We start from the raw sequence: 15,229 nt of genomic DNA, 5'->3' as shown, positions 1-15,229 counted from the left end.
AAACACACTATTTTATATGATGTAACCAATGCTTACTACAAGGATAACATCAGAAAGGACAAGGCCTGGTTTTTAGTCGCTGCAGTTTGTGGAGTGGAAGGTAACTAATAACTACATATTAATGTTTTAAAGTTAGCTAGACCAAAACTTTGGCGCAGTGCGGCGCAGACGGACCCAGTGGAAACAACACACTTCACCAAGATGGCCGTCACTACTGTCTTGTCAAAAAAATGATTGACTACCCTCACTATCAACACAATGAAACACGTGCAGAAGAATGTCATGCAAAGCTGCCTGCCTGCCTTCCTTCCTTTGATTCTCTCTGAACTACCTGTTCTTTTTAATGTTTAATGTCAACCATTTGTGCAGATAGCATGAAGTACAAATATCGCCGATGCTAATGTAGCGTTAGCATTTCTCCCCCGGGCTTAAATGGTGTATTTTAGAATGATCACACCGGTGTGACAGTACTCTTCAAAGGGTTCGCGAATATAATATACTACTCTTAACGGTTAACATTTTGGGTTACTTGAAGTTACTTCATGTTAAGGCTAATACAAATGACAAGGCTAAGACTGTAATGCTAACTAACGTGCTTGCTACTAGCTAGTTAGCTAACTTGGTCCAGCCAGCCACTCCTGGTCCTTTCATCAGACGGGAAGCGAAATAACGAGCAAGACCGGTTGCTGGTATTATTACAGCCTGGTACTAAGCACACAGGCATCTTGTTAAAGTTATCATATCTTAGCTATCTCTTATATTTAGCTGAGGAAAACAATTATGACATCACTTACGCGACTCTGGGATGTGTAGTCTTTCTAGTTGCGTATTTTTCATAGTCTTATATTTCAACAGTTTTACGACAAACTGTGACTTTTTTTACATGGAAATTATTTTTTAAGATTGACAAACATCATGTGTATTTCGTGGCACAATTTAAACGGGATCGAAATATAAGTGTTCTTCAATACATAATTTTTCCGAAATAAGGTCCCATGGACCGGAAGTAGATGGGCGTGACTTCGCCACTCAAAGAGTGGAACTGTCTATCCAGTATGAGTTTCCTCACGGCACCATTTTGCGGGACACATTTTGCAGAAAGAAGCCGCGGATTTGATTATTTGATTTTAAGCAGCTAGCAAGCTAGTACGAACTGTTTTGTTCATAGTTTTGTACACTGCGTTATTCTCTCTTAGAATGACACACTTGTAAAAGTCAGAGCAATAAAAAGGAAAATCAAAATGAATCTCGACAGACTCCGAAAGCGAGTTCGGGCGTACATTGATCAGGTAAGAATTATCATGTATTTCTGACTTTCTGTGTTGCTAGCTAAGTGCTAGCTTGAGAGCAAACCTGGCGTCAATAGGAACGAACATTCATAGCTGGACTGCCTGGCTAACTTTAGCTATCACCCGGCTAAACACAGCAACATATATTTGAGTAACTGTTGCCTTTTTTGTTGTGTGTTTGTTTACAGCAACAGTATCAAAGTGCTCTGTTTTGGGCCGACAAGATAGCGTCCCTGTCTCACGGTAAGTAAGTGCAGTTATTGCTGTGTGACTAGCAAGCATAGCAGACTTAACCTACCGATTTGTCAGCTAAAGTTACAATGCTAATAAGACTAGCGGTTTATAAAGACATTATTCCTGTTTTCCTGTAATTGTAACGAGCGGTAAAAAGACTGTATATTAATGGCAGATAATACAGTTGCTTGTCAACGGCTGTGATGATTTTGGTGTAGCCTGTCAGTGATGAAGCCGAGGTGGAATAAGTACTTATCATATCTTGTACTTGAGTAGAAGTAGAAGAGTGTAGTAGTACTATGTTAAAAGTATTGTATTGCAAATGTTACTCATGTACAAAAGTATTAGCATCAAAATATACTTAAATTCCGAAAGTAATAGCGAACATTATGCAGATTGACCCATTTTCTAATAATATATATTTTATGTTTTACATATTTATTCATGCATTAATGTGTTTATTAAAGCTAGTTTTAATTACTTTGCAGGCTAGCTTGTGGATTTATTCTAGGTGTGATTAAAGTCTTATTTAAGTGTTGAATATATAAACATAATTAATCCCAAAAAAACTCCCAACTAAAGTTATACACAATGTAGTGGGTTTAAAAGTACACGATTTACCTCTTGATTATAATGGGGCAGAAATACGAAGTAGCAAAACATTGAAATCCTCAAGTAAAGAAAAAGTATCTCAATATTGTACTAGTAGTGTACTTGAGTAATTGTACTTAGTTACTTTACACCACTGTTAATAAGACTAGCGGTTTATAGAGACATCATTACTGTTTTGCTTTCATTGTCACAAGCTAGTTTGACAATGTCTCTGATGTTTTGGTGTCAGGGATGACTATACTATCAGAAATGTAATACCCTGCCTCTTTGTACCTCCTCCAGAGGATCCCCAGGATATCTACAGGCTAGCTCAGTGCCTTTACTTGACCTCACAGTACCACAGAGCCTCCCATGCCCTCCGATCTCGAAAACTTGACAAGGTAATGTGGGTTATGTGTGTTCTTTCTCAATGAGTTAGGGATACGTTTAATATTAAATACACAAATCAACATATGGAGGATTGTACCCAGTTCAGTCCCTTGTCTGAAACAACATTTGTCTTCTCTTAAACAGTTGTACGGAGCTTGTCAGTATCTTGCTGCTAGATGCCATGTAAGTACCTGAAAAGTAGATGTTTAAGTTCTCAGCCTTCTTCTACATTGCATTATACAACTCAGAGAAGCCTAGGTATTTTCCATGCTTCATAGTATCTGACTGTTTTGTCTAGTATGCTGCCAAAGAGTTCCAGCAGGCCTTGGATATCCTGGACGCAGAGGAGCTGGCTAGTAAGAGGCTGCTGGACAGGAGCATGAAAGAGGACAGCGGGACAACAGAGTCAGCCAAGGACTGGGACATGTCCCCTGCCTCTGTAAGTCTCATCCTGAACGAAACATGTATTGAATGCAGCCTGGATGTCCAATTAGATTATACATTTTGGACTTGGGTTTTGTTTGTCAGTGTTGCAGGATCGAATCATAATCCTCCGAATTATTTTTCATCACCTCTTGTCTTTTTCTAATACCGTTTAAATCTGTTAGTGCATTTATGTAGCTATACTCTGTCAGTTCATCTCTTTGACTGGGTTGACACTATAGCCATGTTTATTCCACAAACACTCCAGCCACAGCTGGTGATATAATAAATAGCCACTTGTGATATAATTGCTTTTTCAGTTCAACATCAGATTTTTTTACGAGGTCTTGCTCTAGATGAGGGCATGTGAAATCATTACAACTACACTGAAGTGCAGCACATGTCATTTTTAGCATGCAAGTTATGTGACATAATGTTGGCAAGATATACCCTCCATGTTATTAAATGAGAATCACTGCCTCATCCCAGCCTTGGTAATGCTATGGAGTTGTTGGAGCTTTAAAACTATATACAGCTATGAGTTATTTTATAAACATTTACAAAAGACTCTTTCTCTTATCCATGTTTTTCCTCTAATATTTCAGATCAGCAGCTCCATCAGCCTCCTCCGGGGTAAAATCTATGATGCCATGGACAACAGACCACTGGCCACCTCCAGCTACAAAGAGGCCTTGAAACTGGATGTGTACTGCTTTGAAGCCTTTGACCTTTTAACGTCCCACCACATGTTGACCGCTCAGGAAGGTGAGGCAGATCTGTGGCCAGCGTGTGCACAGACATATTCAACTTCTACCAATATGTGCCATTTGTTATCATTGCAATAACTTGTAAAACGACGGTATATGAGAAATGTGTTGTTATTTTTTCAATAGAGAAAGACTTCCTTGACTCACTTCCTCTGAGTCAACAATGCACTGAGGAAGAGGAGGAGCTGTTACACTTCCTATTTGAGAATAAGTTAAAGAAGGTAGGGGGCTCTGCATTCAGTTTTTTGTGTATTATTTTATATCACCTGTGATGATTCATTAATTATAGCAAAAGGCAGATATGTATTTTTCTTATTTTTAATTCATCTTAAGAAAATACAAAAACACATTAATGTTCATTGCAATGCATTCGTCCTACCCCCTTCCATTCATCTCATTCTTGACCTTGCTTTATTTCCTTTTCCACGTCCTCCCATCTAGACCCTGCACCCACCTTGCGCACACATGCATAATTAAACACACGTGCTCTCCTTCTTCCCATTGCAGTATAACAAGCCCAGTGATATGGTGGTGCCAAAGATGGTCAATGGTCTTCAGGACAACTTGGATGTAGTGGTGTCTCTTGCTGAGAGGCATTATTATAACTGTGATTTCAAGATGTGCTACAAACTCACATCAACGTAAGTGTCTTCAGGTTTACTCTGTTTGTTGCTGATCTTTGCATGTTGACTGAAAATAATGTAGCCGAAGCATAGCTCACCTAGTAGTGCGGCGGCCCATGTATAGGGACTTAGTTCCAAGACCCAGGCTCGAATCAGGCCATTTAGTCTGTCTCCCCTTTCACTTGTTATTCATCGCTTTGGATAAAACGTTAGCGAAGTGTAATTAAGCGATCCATAGTAAGTTCCTGCGAAAATGTGGGGCCTACCCATTCAATATAACCACATCAAATATTGTAACGTCACACAATGAGAATAATTCACAGCTCTACAGTGTGCAGCCTAATTTAAGGAGCATCTTTGTAAAGAGTTGTATTTTAACAGTCAAATCAAAATAGGTTATACATGATGCCCTTTGTGCGCAGTACAACATTGTGAAATACAATAAGGTTAACAATCCCATCATGAAGCTCTCTTTTTGTATTTCAGGGTGATGGTTAAAGACCCGTTCCATGCCAACTGTTTACCAGTCCACATAGGAACTCTTGTGGAGCTTGGAAAATCAAATGGTATAAATATATATCTCTCCTTGCTTCTTGCATAAAGAATGTTTAGTTATTGCACCATCTGGCTGTATAATAGTTAATTGATCAGTTTCAAGCTTTTTTGCGTTTTCTTTCCCGCAGAGTTGTTTTACCTCTCACACAAACTTGTAGACTTGTATCCCAACAACCCAGTAAGTGTTGCAGCCACATCACCACACATCTGTTCCTTTTGATATCATTTCCAGTATTTAATAACCAAATCCTTATTAGGTATCCTGGTTTGCTGTCGGGTGCTACTATCTCATGGTCGGCCATAAAAACGAACATGCTCGCCGGTACCTCAGGTATGCATTAAAACACTGAAAAGGAAGTCATTCCTGTTTGAGACAGCATTGCAGGCTGTTAATGTTAAAGTGCAGATATATATATAAATCAAAAAATAAATTGGGTATGGTATGTCTCCTATAGTAAAGCCACCACGCTGGAGAGGACGTATGGTCCTGCATGGATCGCCTATGGCCATTCATTTGCAGTGGAGAGTGAGCATGACCAAGCCATGGCCGCCTACTTCACTGCTGCACAGCTGATGAAAGGGTAAGCATATTGGGCTTTATAAATACATTTCTTTTTTTTATTATGCTAGGAAAGCCCATATCACATAAATGAGCGTCAATGGAGTCAAGCATATGATGTCGTTTGAAAAGTTATGAAAAGCTGAATTATTTTTGTCTGTGTTGAAGAGCAGGCACACACTAAGACAATTAAAGGTCACCTATCATGCTATTTTTAGGCAATAGCATAGGTCTCAGATATATACATGTGGGACTCGGCAGCTACTGTCTAAACTAGATACTGCAGTGATGAAACGCCATATCATGGATTATCAAGGATTATTTCTGAAACAGTATGGAGCTCAAAGGCTTTCTCTCTCTTGCCGGTTATACCACAAGGTGAGTTCCTTTTTATTTCCTGCTTCTTCACACACATGCTCTGTGCAGTACAGGTTAGCTCTGAGTGTTAGCGATGCTAATGTAAACACCGACCTATTACGTCCAAAACAGTCGGGGCATTGTTTCTGATAGCAACGTTTCTGATAGGGCCGTGGGTCCACATTTCCGACATTACGTCATATCGGACGCAAATCTGGATCAGCTCCGTTGTAGCCCCATTTTTAGAGATTTGTGTACGGAGGAAAAGAGAGGGTTTTATTTTCTGACGCTGCGTGAGTTCCCTGACAGACCGGGGACACATAGTTATGTATAAAAGACATCAAAAAGTGCATTTTGCATGATAGGTCCCCTTAAAGTTAACTTCACCTTGAAAAAAACATCCAACAGTGTCGGATGCAGCCCATCGCTCAGCAACAGCTCATCTGTTCTAAATGTGCCGTTAGAAATATATAGCTTTAACTAATTGTTGCTACTTCTCAATTTACTTTCACTAAACAATAAAATAGGAATGCATCTGGTCTTGTTTAATGTGTCTGGCTCTCTCTCATGCAGGTGTCACCTACCCTTGCTTTACATCGGCCTGGAGTACGGTCTGACCAACAACTCCAAGCTGGCGGAGCGTTTCTTCAGCCAGGCTCTCAGTATCGCTCCTGAGGACCCGTTCGTCATACACGAGGTGGCAGTGGTTGCCTTTCAGAATGGAGAGTGAGTCATGCAGCCACAAACAATAACACGTAGGCCTTCAGTTTGACAAAGGTAGCATTATTGGCAGCAATGAAAGAGCCAGATCACAAAGGACTTCTATAACATTTTTCATATGACCTCAATAAACTTGCATATCATCTTAGGTTGAATTGTCTGGTTTTGAAATGTGGTTGCAAACTAAATTCCATTCACCTTTATTAAATTGGGGTGGAAGCAAACATTTCCAAGACGGATATATTTGCAGAATCTGATCTCAAATATTTGTAATTTTATTTTCCTTTTTAAGGTACTGACACTTTTTAGCTAGGATATACTGTACACACATTTAAATACCTGATAACGCACCTGATATTATTCATACACACATTGATTGTTTTTATTTATTTGAAAGACTGTTTTTCACATCTGTTTTTAGCTGGAAGACAGCAGAGAGGTTGTTTCTTGATGCGATGGAGAAGATCAAGGCCATAGGGAATGAGGTAACTGCTCATTTATTAAAATTAGAAACATATAAATTACAAGGGCTTGAAAACATTGCAGTTCTACATTAGAAAATAATGTTTGCCTCTTTTACTATTTGTCTTTAAATCTAAGGTCACTGTGGACAAATGGGAGCCTCTTTTAAACAACTTGGGTCATGTGTGTCGGAAATTGAAGTAAGTATGGAGCCCTTTTTTTATTTTTTGACAAAATGCTGGGTTGTTTACACTTTTAGCTTTGAATTTTTTTTTATGGAATTATGGATTTCAACTTCTTTGAGTGTGCACATCCGCTTTCGCACTAGTATGGAGGATCATTTTATCTCGAGGATTGGCAAAGAAGATTGCAGAGTGTGCATTTCTCCCTTGCTTATCTCCTTTACCTTCTTCCTACAAATTATTTTCAGATATGTTCTATCGCAATCATTCAGTGTAGGTAGGACCCTCATTTAAAATTCATGAAAAGACCCTTTAATAAATTATGCATAGGCACCACTCAATGGACATAAGAGGCTTGCAGAATGTGGGCCACACAAGTGTTTGTTTTGAAAGGTTGGGATAGGTTTTATAAGGAGGGTTTCATCCTCACAAAGGGAATGCCTTACATAGGTTGTTGGTGCGCCACATCCATGGTGTTATTCAATTTCCGTTCGTCATATGCTAACCACAGCTGCACATGTGCTGTGTGAAAATGTTGTGTTGCAGTTATTACTGAAGATAAATATCAACTCAAAGAATCTAGATGTTTAGAAACAGAAATATATTATTGTTGTGCTGCTCCCTTTGGCCACCATTGTTTTATTAGATTTAGCAGATGAAGAGTTCTCATTATGTTTTTCAAAAGGATAATAACTACAGTAGTTTGTAGGTTGAAATGTACAAATATATTTTTTTTTTATAGCTGATGCGATTACATTTTTGTCTCTAGATGGCATACAGAACCTGTTTATCATCAAGCTGTATCTGTTGACATTTCCTCACTATATGTTCTCCTGGAAAACGTAATGATGGAGTTTAAATATAATATTTGGTTAAATGTACTTTGTGATATGTACGCAAACATGATTTTCTGTTGAATCTGTTGATGTGGAATCTGTATATTGTGCGGTTTGTGTAGAAAGTACGAGCGGGCGCTGGAGTACCACCGCCAGGCGCTGGTGTTAATCCCTCAGCACGCCTCCACCTACTCTGCCATAGGATACGTGCACAGCCTTATGGGAGACTTCGAGAGCGCTATCGACTACTTTCATACGGTAAAGTGCCTTTTTCTCCAGTCTTTATGGATTTTATTTCCCACTTAAAACCTTCAGCAATGTGTATTTAAAACACTGCCTAAATAGAGGATGGTTGTCAGTTGAGGTTTGATATAAGGAGTTGCCATAGAAACAGAACTTATGAATGAGGCATAGTGGAGTGTCGTTAAAGGTCAATGTGTTGAATAGCGAGCTTTCTTTTGTAAACACAAACAAACACAAGGTCAGCTTTAATATCACTTAAATAAACATTGCAAGTGCAGATTAAATAAACTCCAACTTTACAAAGTTTAAATGAAAATAAAGCCAGAATAGACATATTTTGTTGTTTTTTATGATGTTTTTGGATTGTCCATCCATCTCATTCTCATGCTCCATATATAAAGAACATCTGGAAGGAATTTCTTCTATTTGGAATAATTGTCAAATAAATAACTAATTAGATATGGTGGTCAAAGGTCAAGGCTACCGTGACCTCATAAAAGAATTGTGTGGCCATAACTGAAAAATGCAAGTGCTCATTTGAACAATGCACACAAATGTGTGATGGAATAAAATGGGATGGCATTTTGGAAAGACATGACATCCAAACTGCAACATGACTGGTTGGTAGGCGAATACCTCTGTCAGTAATGTAACTAGTTGGAAGAAACCGTTATATTTATGTACCAAATGCTTAAAGGGTTTTGGTTTCTTTCTGTGCAGGCACTTGGACTGAAAAGGGACGACACTTTCTCTGTGACGATGCTCGGCCATTGTATTGAGATGTACATTGGTGACACAGATGCCTATTTAGGTAGGATACAGCTACACTGCCTTACAGTGTCAGGTTGTTTTATCTTTGAACATTTTTAATTTAAGTCCAAGTTAAATTGTTCAGCAACTTATCCCATGGGTTTTTATAGGCAACATTCTTCGTTCATTGAAAATATGCAAATATCTGTTCTGAAACACCTGCAGAAAGGTTAGGTCTGTAAAACAATGTGTTGTTATTTGTTTCCACGAAGGCACAGACATCAATGACAAGGTGCGAAGCAACTTGAACTTTCCATCGCTGATGAAGATGCTGAACACGTCGGAGTCTGGTGATAACCTCGCTACTCCGAGATCAGAAGGACCCAGTAGCATGTCCTTGGAAACGCCACTGTCAAATCAGGACAAGATGATGCTGGAGACACCGCTGCAACTCTCTTTAACCCTCGAGTGCGACATGTACGAGAGCGACGTGATGTTAGAAACATTGTCAGACACCAGCACGTGATCTCATCCTGCCAGGAGGAGCTGTTTTAGCAACAGGTTCTTATAGGTACACATTCAAACCCAAGGACAACTATCAAATTCAAACCCAAGGACAACTATGAAATGTAAACCTTGGCGCCTGTCCTCCACCAAAGGTTTCCTGTGGATTCCCCCTCTTGTGCATTAATATGGTGATAAAAGCGGATAGAACATCCCTATGTGAACATAATGGGAATGAGTAGAAGTAGCTGAATTGTTATACAGCACCTGCCGTAGACCATAATACATTTGCTAGGATGCACTTTAAAGGGGGATTAACATGTGCCTTGGTTACGGGGTTGAGTGAAGACTGAAGACACTGGGAACATGTGGCCTCTGACACTTGATTGAAAAGAGCAAACGCAGCCAAACTCCTCACATCGAATCTAAAAGACTAAAAGTCACTTATTACTGCCTATGGCAGGACCCTACATGTTGCTTAACCTGTGGATTTCCAAGTTGAATAAAGAGCCAGCTGAAAACAAGCACTTTTTGGTGAAAACGATTATTGGTCATTCTTAAAATAAACCATGCCTTTATCTTCTTAATAGATTTAAGTGTATCTGTGTTTTGTGTTGAACAGAAAAAGTGGGTGATTTGTCAAACTTACAGAAAGCATGTTATACCAATAATGTTGGGAAATTAATAATTGTCTACCTACCGTCATAATGACAACATCTTCATTATGATACCGTGGGTTACATCTGTAGTGTCTGATTGAATGAGTTGCCACTAAATGTTTCAATTGTTCTTAAAAAACAAGATTATGATTTTTCTAGTGGGATTTTTTGTACTTGTGTAAATGTCATGATGTAGATGCCGAGTTCCTTTTCATGATATTTGCCTGCATAAAACATAGTTATTAGTTATAGAGTTAAACAATTGCAGAATATAATTGACAATTGTTAGGCATTGAATACATTTATGATACGACTACTTTGCTGAAAGAAAAGTTATAAAATGTGAAACAGAATGTCCCCATTACTGCCTAGCACTGCAGAGAAACGTGTAGACAGACCATCCTCCCTAATGTAATGCTCCGGTTTAGAGGAGGGGTCAGGGTCCCTCACAACTCCCCTCCATCCCTCCCTTGACATTAACAGGTTAAATACAATGCTATTCTGTTTGCCTCCCGGACATTATCCCAATGGAGAGCTTCTGTAGTAATTTCAGGAGAGATGGGCTGTACTCCCTCTAAATCGGCCGTCATTTACAGCCAAGAAAAGGTGTGCCAGGACCTGGACACCTGCTCCACCTTCGTCCCCAGCCTGCAGAGCTCCGTGTCCACACCAGAGAGACCTCGGCTGGGTTTGGAAACCAGCAATGGCAGGCAAATTTACCTCAGTGGTGAGTTTATAAAACCAATTCCCTTGAACAGGTGACAAAGATGTGCACCATGCTCGGAGTTAGGCTACTGGTCCAGATGTTGTCTTCAGTGGGCTCAAGGGGGGGGACTGTTTGCTCCAAATGTACTTTGACAAATTAACGTCCCATTTTTCCATTTGTAAAGATATTTTGTTAAACTTTGTTGGTGTCCCTCAGTTCCCTGTCGAAGTGTCCACGCGCAGTCTGTCAGCCTTTCTTCCACCCCTGAGTGCTGGGGCTCTTCCCCCCCGGGCAGCTCGCTCTCTGCTGGTCCGATCAGCGTGAAGCCCCGCTGCCAGACCCCGGAGCTGCACGGTGCCTGCTCCGACCTACAGTGACTCTTGGACATTAAATTAAGATAAAACCAGTTCTACTTGTGTCGTGTATTATAAACCTATCAGCTTGTATTCAGATATGCAGCGGAGGTAATGTAACAATAATCTGATAGCTGATTTTTTTTTTTTTTTACATTTAAACTGTTCTAAAGTAAAAGATTTTTGTATTTAAAAAAATGTTATGAGCAAAACGTGGTGTCCTTGGTGCTTGATTTGATTGAAATGAACATGTAGCTTTTTACAATGCTAATATTTCCATAGGTTATGAACTTTGTAGATAGTGGTTATGAAATTTGTAGATAGTGGTGGAAAGTAACATAATTATCATATGCTTATACTTCCAGGCTTACTTTACATTAATATTCGGCCAACTCTACATTGACTTTACTTTTACTTAGATTGTAAATGAAACAATGTACTCCCTTACATGTAGGCTATTTTACTGTTTTAGTTTTTATTTATTTCATTTAGATTGAAATTTGTAGACGATATCACACGTAAAGATAAGACTTTAAAGCTAGCATGTAAAGTGATAAAACCATCCCCACCAACCAGCTTTAAAGAAGTGATAGGCCTACTTGCAATAACTTGTGGTTATTATCCATCAATATGATAAACATTATTCATAAATAGACGGTTTTCTTTATGAGACCTATACATTGACACAAATATTACTCTTGTCCCCAAACCCAACTTGTGCTAATTGTGTTGCATGTATGTGTGGTTATCCTAGCAGCTATATGGCCACAGACAGGTCAGAACATAATATAAAAGCTGACTCGCCGCACTCGCGATATTTCTACACTCTCGCGAGAACACAGCGGCTTTACACGGGCGAGAGGGAGATGGAGAGAAATGAGGTCTGAAAAGGACCAAATGACCGTGGGCAAGGAGAAAAGCGTCGTGGAGATACAATTTAGAGACATCCCAAGAGAGCAGGAAAACATTCCTGGAAACCTGAAGCAGAAAGAAGAGAAGAAAGAGGTTTTTACCAAGGTGGGTAGCCGAGCGTTTGCGATGTGTCGCATTGTTTACGCTGTGTGGAAAACAGAAATGGAGGGAGGTGGGATCCTTTCAGCACCGTGGACAGCGACAGGAGGAGGAAGGACTACACTCCCAACCTGTCAGCTAGACCTATAATATCATATCATAGTACAATTCACAATCCTCTCAGACTTTATATAATGTAAACACTGGCGAGATAAGCTATGGTCTATAACACAACATTGTACGTCTTGTTATCGCTGTTATTGACTCTCAAATCCATACGTTCTGCTTAGTTTAGAGTTGCGAAGGTGCAGTGTAAATCTCATAATGCTGAATATAGCAATAATTTCTTTAGTATGTATTAGGCTATGCTGTAAATTGGCCTACTATTTTCCGTGCATAATTTTCTGTGTGCATTTGAGTGTTACATGTTATTCTGTTTCAGGACACTTAGTATCTCTTGAATTTTGGTATCACCATTAGAATTCAAAATAATATTCAGGTGGTTAGAATAATACATGTCAACATCTATGGTCAACATACATACAAGCATGAGTTTGTTATTGCTGGCACATCAATAGGTCAGAGCGATAAGGGTATTCATGAAGTTCAGTATTGCACTTCCAAAACACACTGTTTAAAATAATGGTGAATAATAAAGCAGCAGTATGTCCGAGTTCAGTTTTTAAAATGCTGCAACCTACACTTGATTACAGGTCGTGATTCGAAGGCTTCCACCAAACCTGTCAAAGGACCAGCTAGAGGAACAGCTCAGTCCCCTTCCATCCTACGACTATTTTGAGTTCTTTCCAGCTGACCAAAGGTAATCATGATTTTTTCCTAACAACAAATACCTTAGACCAAACTTGTGCATAGGATAACAAAACGTGTTGCCTTTGCCCTTTACATGATAATATATGACTTCACCTTCTTTGTCTTTCTCTTTTTCAACAGTCTCTATCCCCACTTGTTCTCCAGAGCATATATTAATTTTAAAATCCCGGAAGATATCCTTCTGTTCAGGGACCGATTTGATGGCTACGTCTTCATTGACAACAAGGGTATTTAGCTTTGTTTGAACTCTGTAACACTTTGGTGGCCATTAAGCGCAGCACATAGGGCGAGATATTCTGCTAAATGAAATCAAAACAAAGATGTGTTTGTTTTACAGCTACAGGCTAAATGTTAAGGGCCGAGAGATGGCGTAAGAGCTTTTGTTGCCATCGTTACTATTTGATTGCTGGTCCGTTAAATGACGAGCTGCCTTTTATTTCAATATTTACCCAGGACAAGAGTACCCTGCAGTGGTGGAGTTTGCCCCCTTTCAGAAAATCTCAAAGAAGAAGCTAAAAAAGAAGGATGCCAAAACTGGAAGCATTGAAGAAGGTAGAGAAATAAAAAGCTTGATCCATCATTAAAACATGCCCTGATATACAGAGCAGTAGACATTATATTCAGCGTTTTATTATAATATTAATGCATGGATTTATAACATAGTGAAAATCAATTCTTGAATCTTTGAATATGACATTCTCATTGTGGATCTTACACTCCCTCAGACCCAGAATATAGGCGGTTCTTAGAGAATTACTCCTGTGATGAGGAGAAGTCTATGGCCAACCCTGAGACTCTGCTGGGAGAGATAGAGGCCAAGACCAGAGAGCTCATAGGTACAGTACCACATTTACTAAGATTCAGGTATGTACAAGTCAGAAAGATACTGGACCTCAGTGAACTAATCTTCATCATTATCCCTTGTATTGACTTCAGCCAAACGGACTACACCGCTGTTGGAATACATCAAAAATAAGAAAATTGAGAAACAGGTAAGAAATGAAAAATGCTTATATTGAAACTGATGACCTACACATTTCTTTGTTCTTCTCTAATGTGTCAAATATGTTCCAACAGAGAATAAGAGAGGAGAAGAGAGAGGAGCGGAGGAGAAGAGAGCTCGAAAAGAAACGGCAAAGGGAGGAGGAAAAGAGAAAGCGAAGAGAGGAAGAGAGACGCAAACGGAAAGAGGCAGAGAAGCAGAGGAAGCTGTCTGATAAAGACATTAAAATCAAGGTAATGCTTCATCATGAAAATAAACCGTTTTGATACCTGTCTTTCCTTGCTGTTTGGAGTATACCGGCAACGTTATTGGTGTATTTATGAAGGTTTTCCTGTATTATATCCATATGTAGCTCCTTAAGAAGAGTGACAGGGACGATGACGTGGATTCAGACCGGATGAAGGACAAAAGTGACATTGGGGAGACAGACAGATGCAAATGGGAGAAAGCCGGAGGACAAATGAAGTCAAAGGACCCCAAAGAAAAGTAAGGATTGTTTGGGCACAGTCTGAGATTCCCCCTATTAAAAATGTGTTACCACTTAATATTTGTGTTGTTAAACCCCTGAATACAACCTCTCTATATCTTTATTTTAAGGTAGAAAAAATCATCATACACCTTACTGTAAAGTGTAACCAAGAATTCTGAGCAAAACAGCTGTGTTTGTGTAACAATTATATAAAGTGGTGTGTGTGTGTATGTGTGTGTGTATGTATGTGTGTGTGTGTGTGTGTGTGTGGCCTAGCATTACTATACTTGTGGGGACCTAAATATGTTTACACAGTCACGTGTGGGGACTCGCTTCCATTATGGGGACAAATTGGAGGGTCCCCATGAGGGGAATCATTAATTTTAGGGTGAAGACTTGGTTAGGTTTAGGATTAGGGTTAGGTTAAGGGTAAGGGTTAGGGTTAGGCACATGTTGGTTATGGTTAAGGTTAGGATAAGTCTCCAGGAAATGCATATAGGTCAATGTAATGTCCCCTGAAGTGATATATACATGGTATGTGTGTGTGTGTGTGTGTGTGTGTGTGTGTGTGTGTGTGTGTGTGTGTACATTTCCATAAAACAAGAACACACTATTTCATTCTACGGTCCAAGTTCAGTCACGTCAAGCAATGCAAATTAACTTCTCGACCAAAAGCAGAAGTGGTTAGTTTGAAGGCTGAGAGATAGACTTC

At 39.5% G+C, this 15,229-nt stretch overlaps 2 protein-coding genes across 2 annotated transcripts; both read left to right on the top strand.

Annotated features, from left to right (window-relative positions):
* Nucleotides 1-1,097: 1,097 nt before the first annotated feature.
* cdc16 (cell division cycle 16 homolog (S. cerevisiae)) lies at nt 1,098-10,026 on the top strand. The gene is made up of 18 exons (XM_010788601.1): nt 1,098-1,289; nt 1,478-1,532; nt 2,418-2,515; nt 2,649-2,687; nt 2,803-2,943; nt 3,533-3,692; nt 3,821-3,915; nt 4,202-4,335; nt 4,804-4,883; nt 5,001-5,050; nt 5,130-5,203; nt 5,328-5,453; nt 6,362-6,514; nt 6,930-6,993; nt 7,109-7,170; nt 8,111-8,246; nt 8,952-9,042; nt 9,254-10,026. The coding sequence occupies exons 1-18, from the start codon at nt 1,242-1,244 to the stop codon at nt 9,505-9,507; spliced, it is 1,860 nt and encodes a 619-aa protein (XP_010786903.1). The 5' UTR covers nt 1,098-1,241; the 3' UTR covers nt 9,508-10,026.
* Nucleotides 10,027-12,048: 2,022 nt separating this feature from the next.
* Nucleotides 12,049-14,829, top strand: LOC104960519 (regulator of nonsense transcripts 3A-like). Its single transcript, XM_010788600.1, has 9 exons — nt 12,049-12,220; nt 12,928-13,034; nt 13,166-13,272; nt 13,499-13,597; nt 13,771-13,881; nt 13,982-14,037; nt 14,123-14,281; nt 14,401-14,534; nt 14,794-14,829. Exons 1-9 carry the CDS (start codon nt 12,080-12,082, stop codon nt 14,816-14,818), a joined length of 939 nt encoding a protein of 312 aa, XP_010786902.1. The 5' UTR covers nt 12,049-12,079; the 3' UTR covers nt 14,819-14,829.
* The last annotated feature ends 400 nt before the right edge of the window (nt 14,830-15,229 follow it).

Source organism: Notothenia coriiceps, unplaced genomic scaffold (assembly GCF_000735185.1).
Source record: "Notothenia coriiceps isolate Sejong01 unplaced genomic scaffold, NC01 NC01_scaffold00031885, whole genome shotgun sequence".
NCBI classification, from domain to species: domain Eukaryota; kingdom Metazoa; phylum Chordata; class Actinopteri; order Perciformes; family Nototheniidae; genus Notothenia; species Notothenia coriiceps.
The sequence above is the reverse complement of the archived record's forward strand: the minus strand, read 5'-3'. Positions and strand labels throughout refer to the sequence as shown.

Excerpts from the sequence above, each read along its gene's own strand:
- cdc16 (XM_010788601.1), top strand. The coding sequence starts at position 1,242 with ATGAATCTCGACAGACTCCGAAAGCGAGTTCGGGCGTACATTGATCAG. Across the intron at positions 1,290-1,477 it reads TTCGGGCGTACATTGATCAG|CAACAGTATCAAAGTGCTCT; the intron begins GTAAGAATTATC and ends GTTTGTTTACAG. Across the intron at positions 3,693-3,820 it reads CATGTTGACCGCTCAGGAAG|AGAAAGACTTCCTTGACTCA; the intron begins GTGAGGCAGATC and ends TTTTTTCAATAG.
- LOC104960519 (XM_010788600.1), top strand. The coding sequence starts at position 12,080 with ATGAGGTCTGAAAAGGACCAAATGACCGTGGGCAAGGAGAAAAGCGTC. Across the intron at positions 12,221-12,927 it reads AGAAAGAGGTTTTTACCAAG|GTCGTGATTCGAAGGCTTCC; the intron begins GTGGGTAGCCGA and ends ACTTGATTACAG. Across the intron at positions 14,282-14,400 it reads ATAAAGACATTAAAATCAAG|CTCCTTAAGAAGAGTGACAG; the intron begins GTAATGCTTCAT and ends ATCCATATGTAG.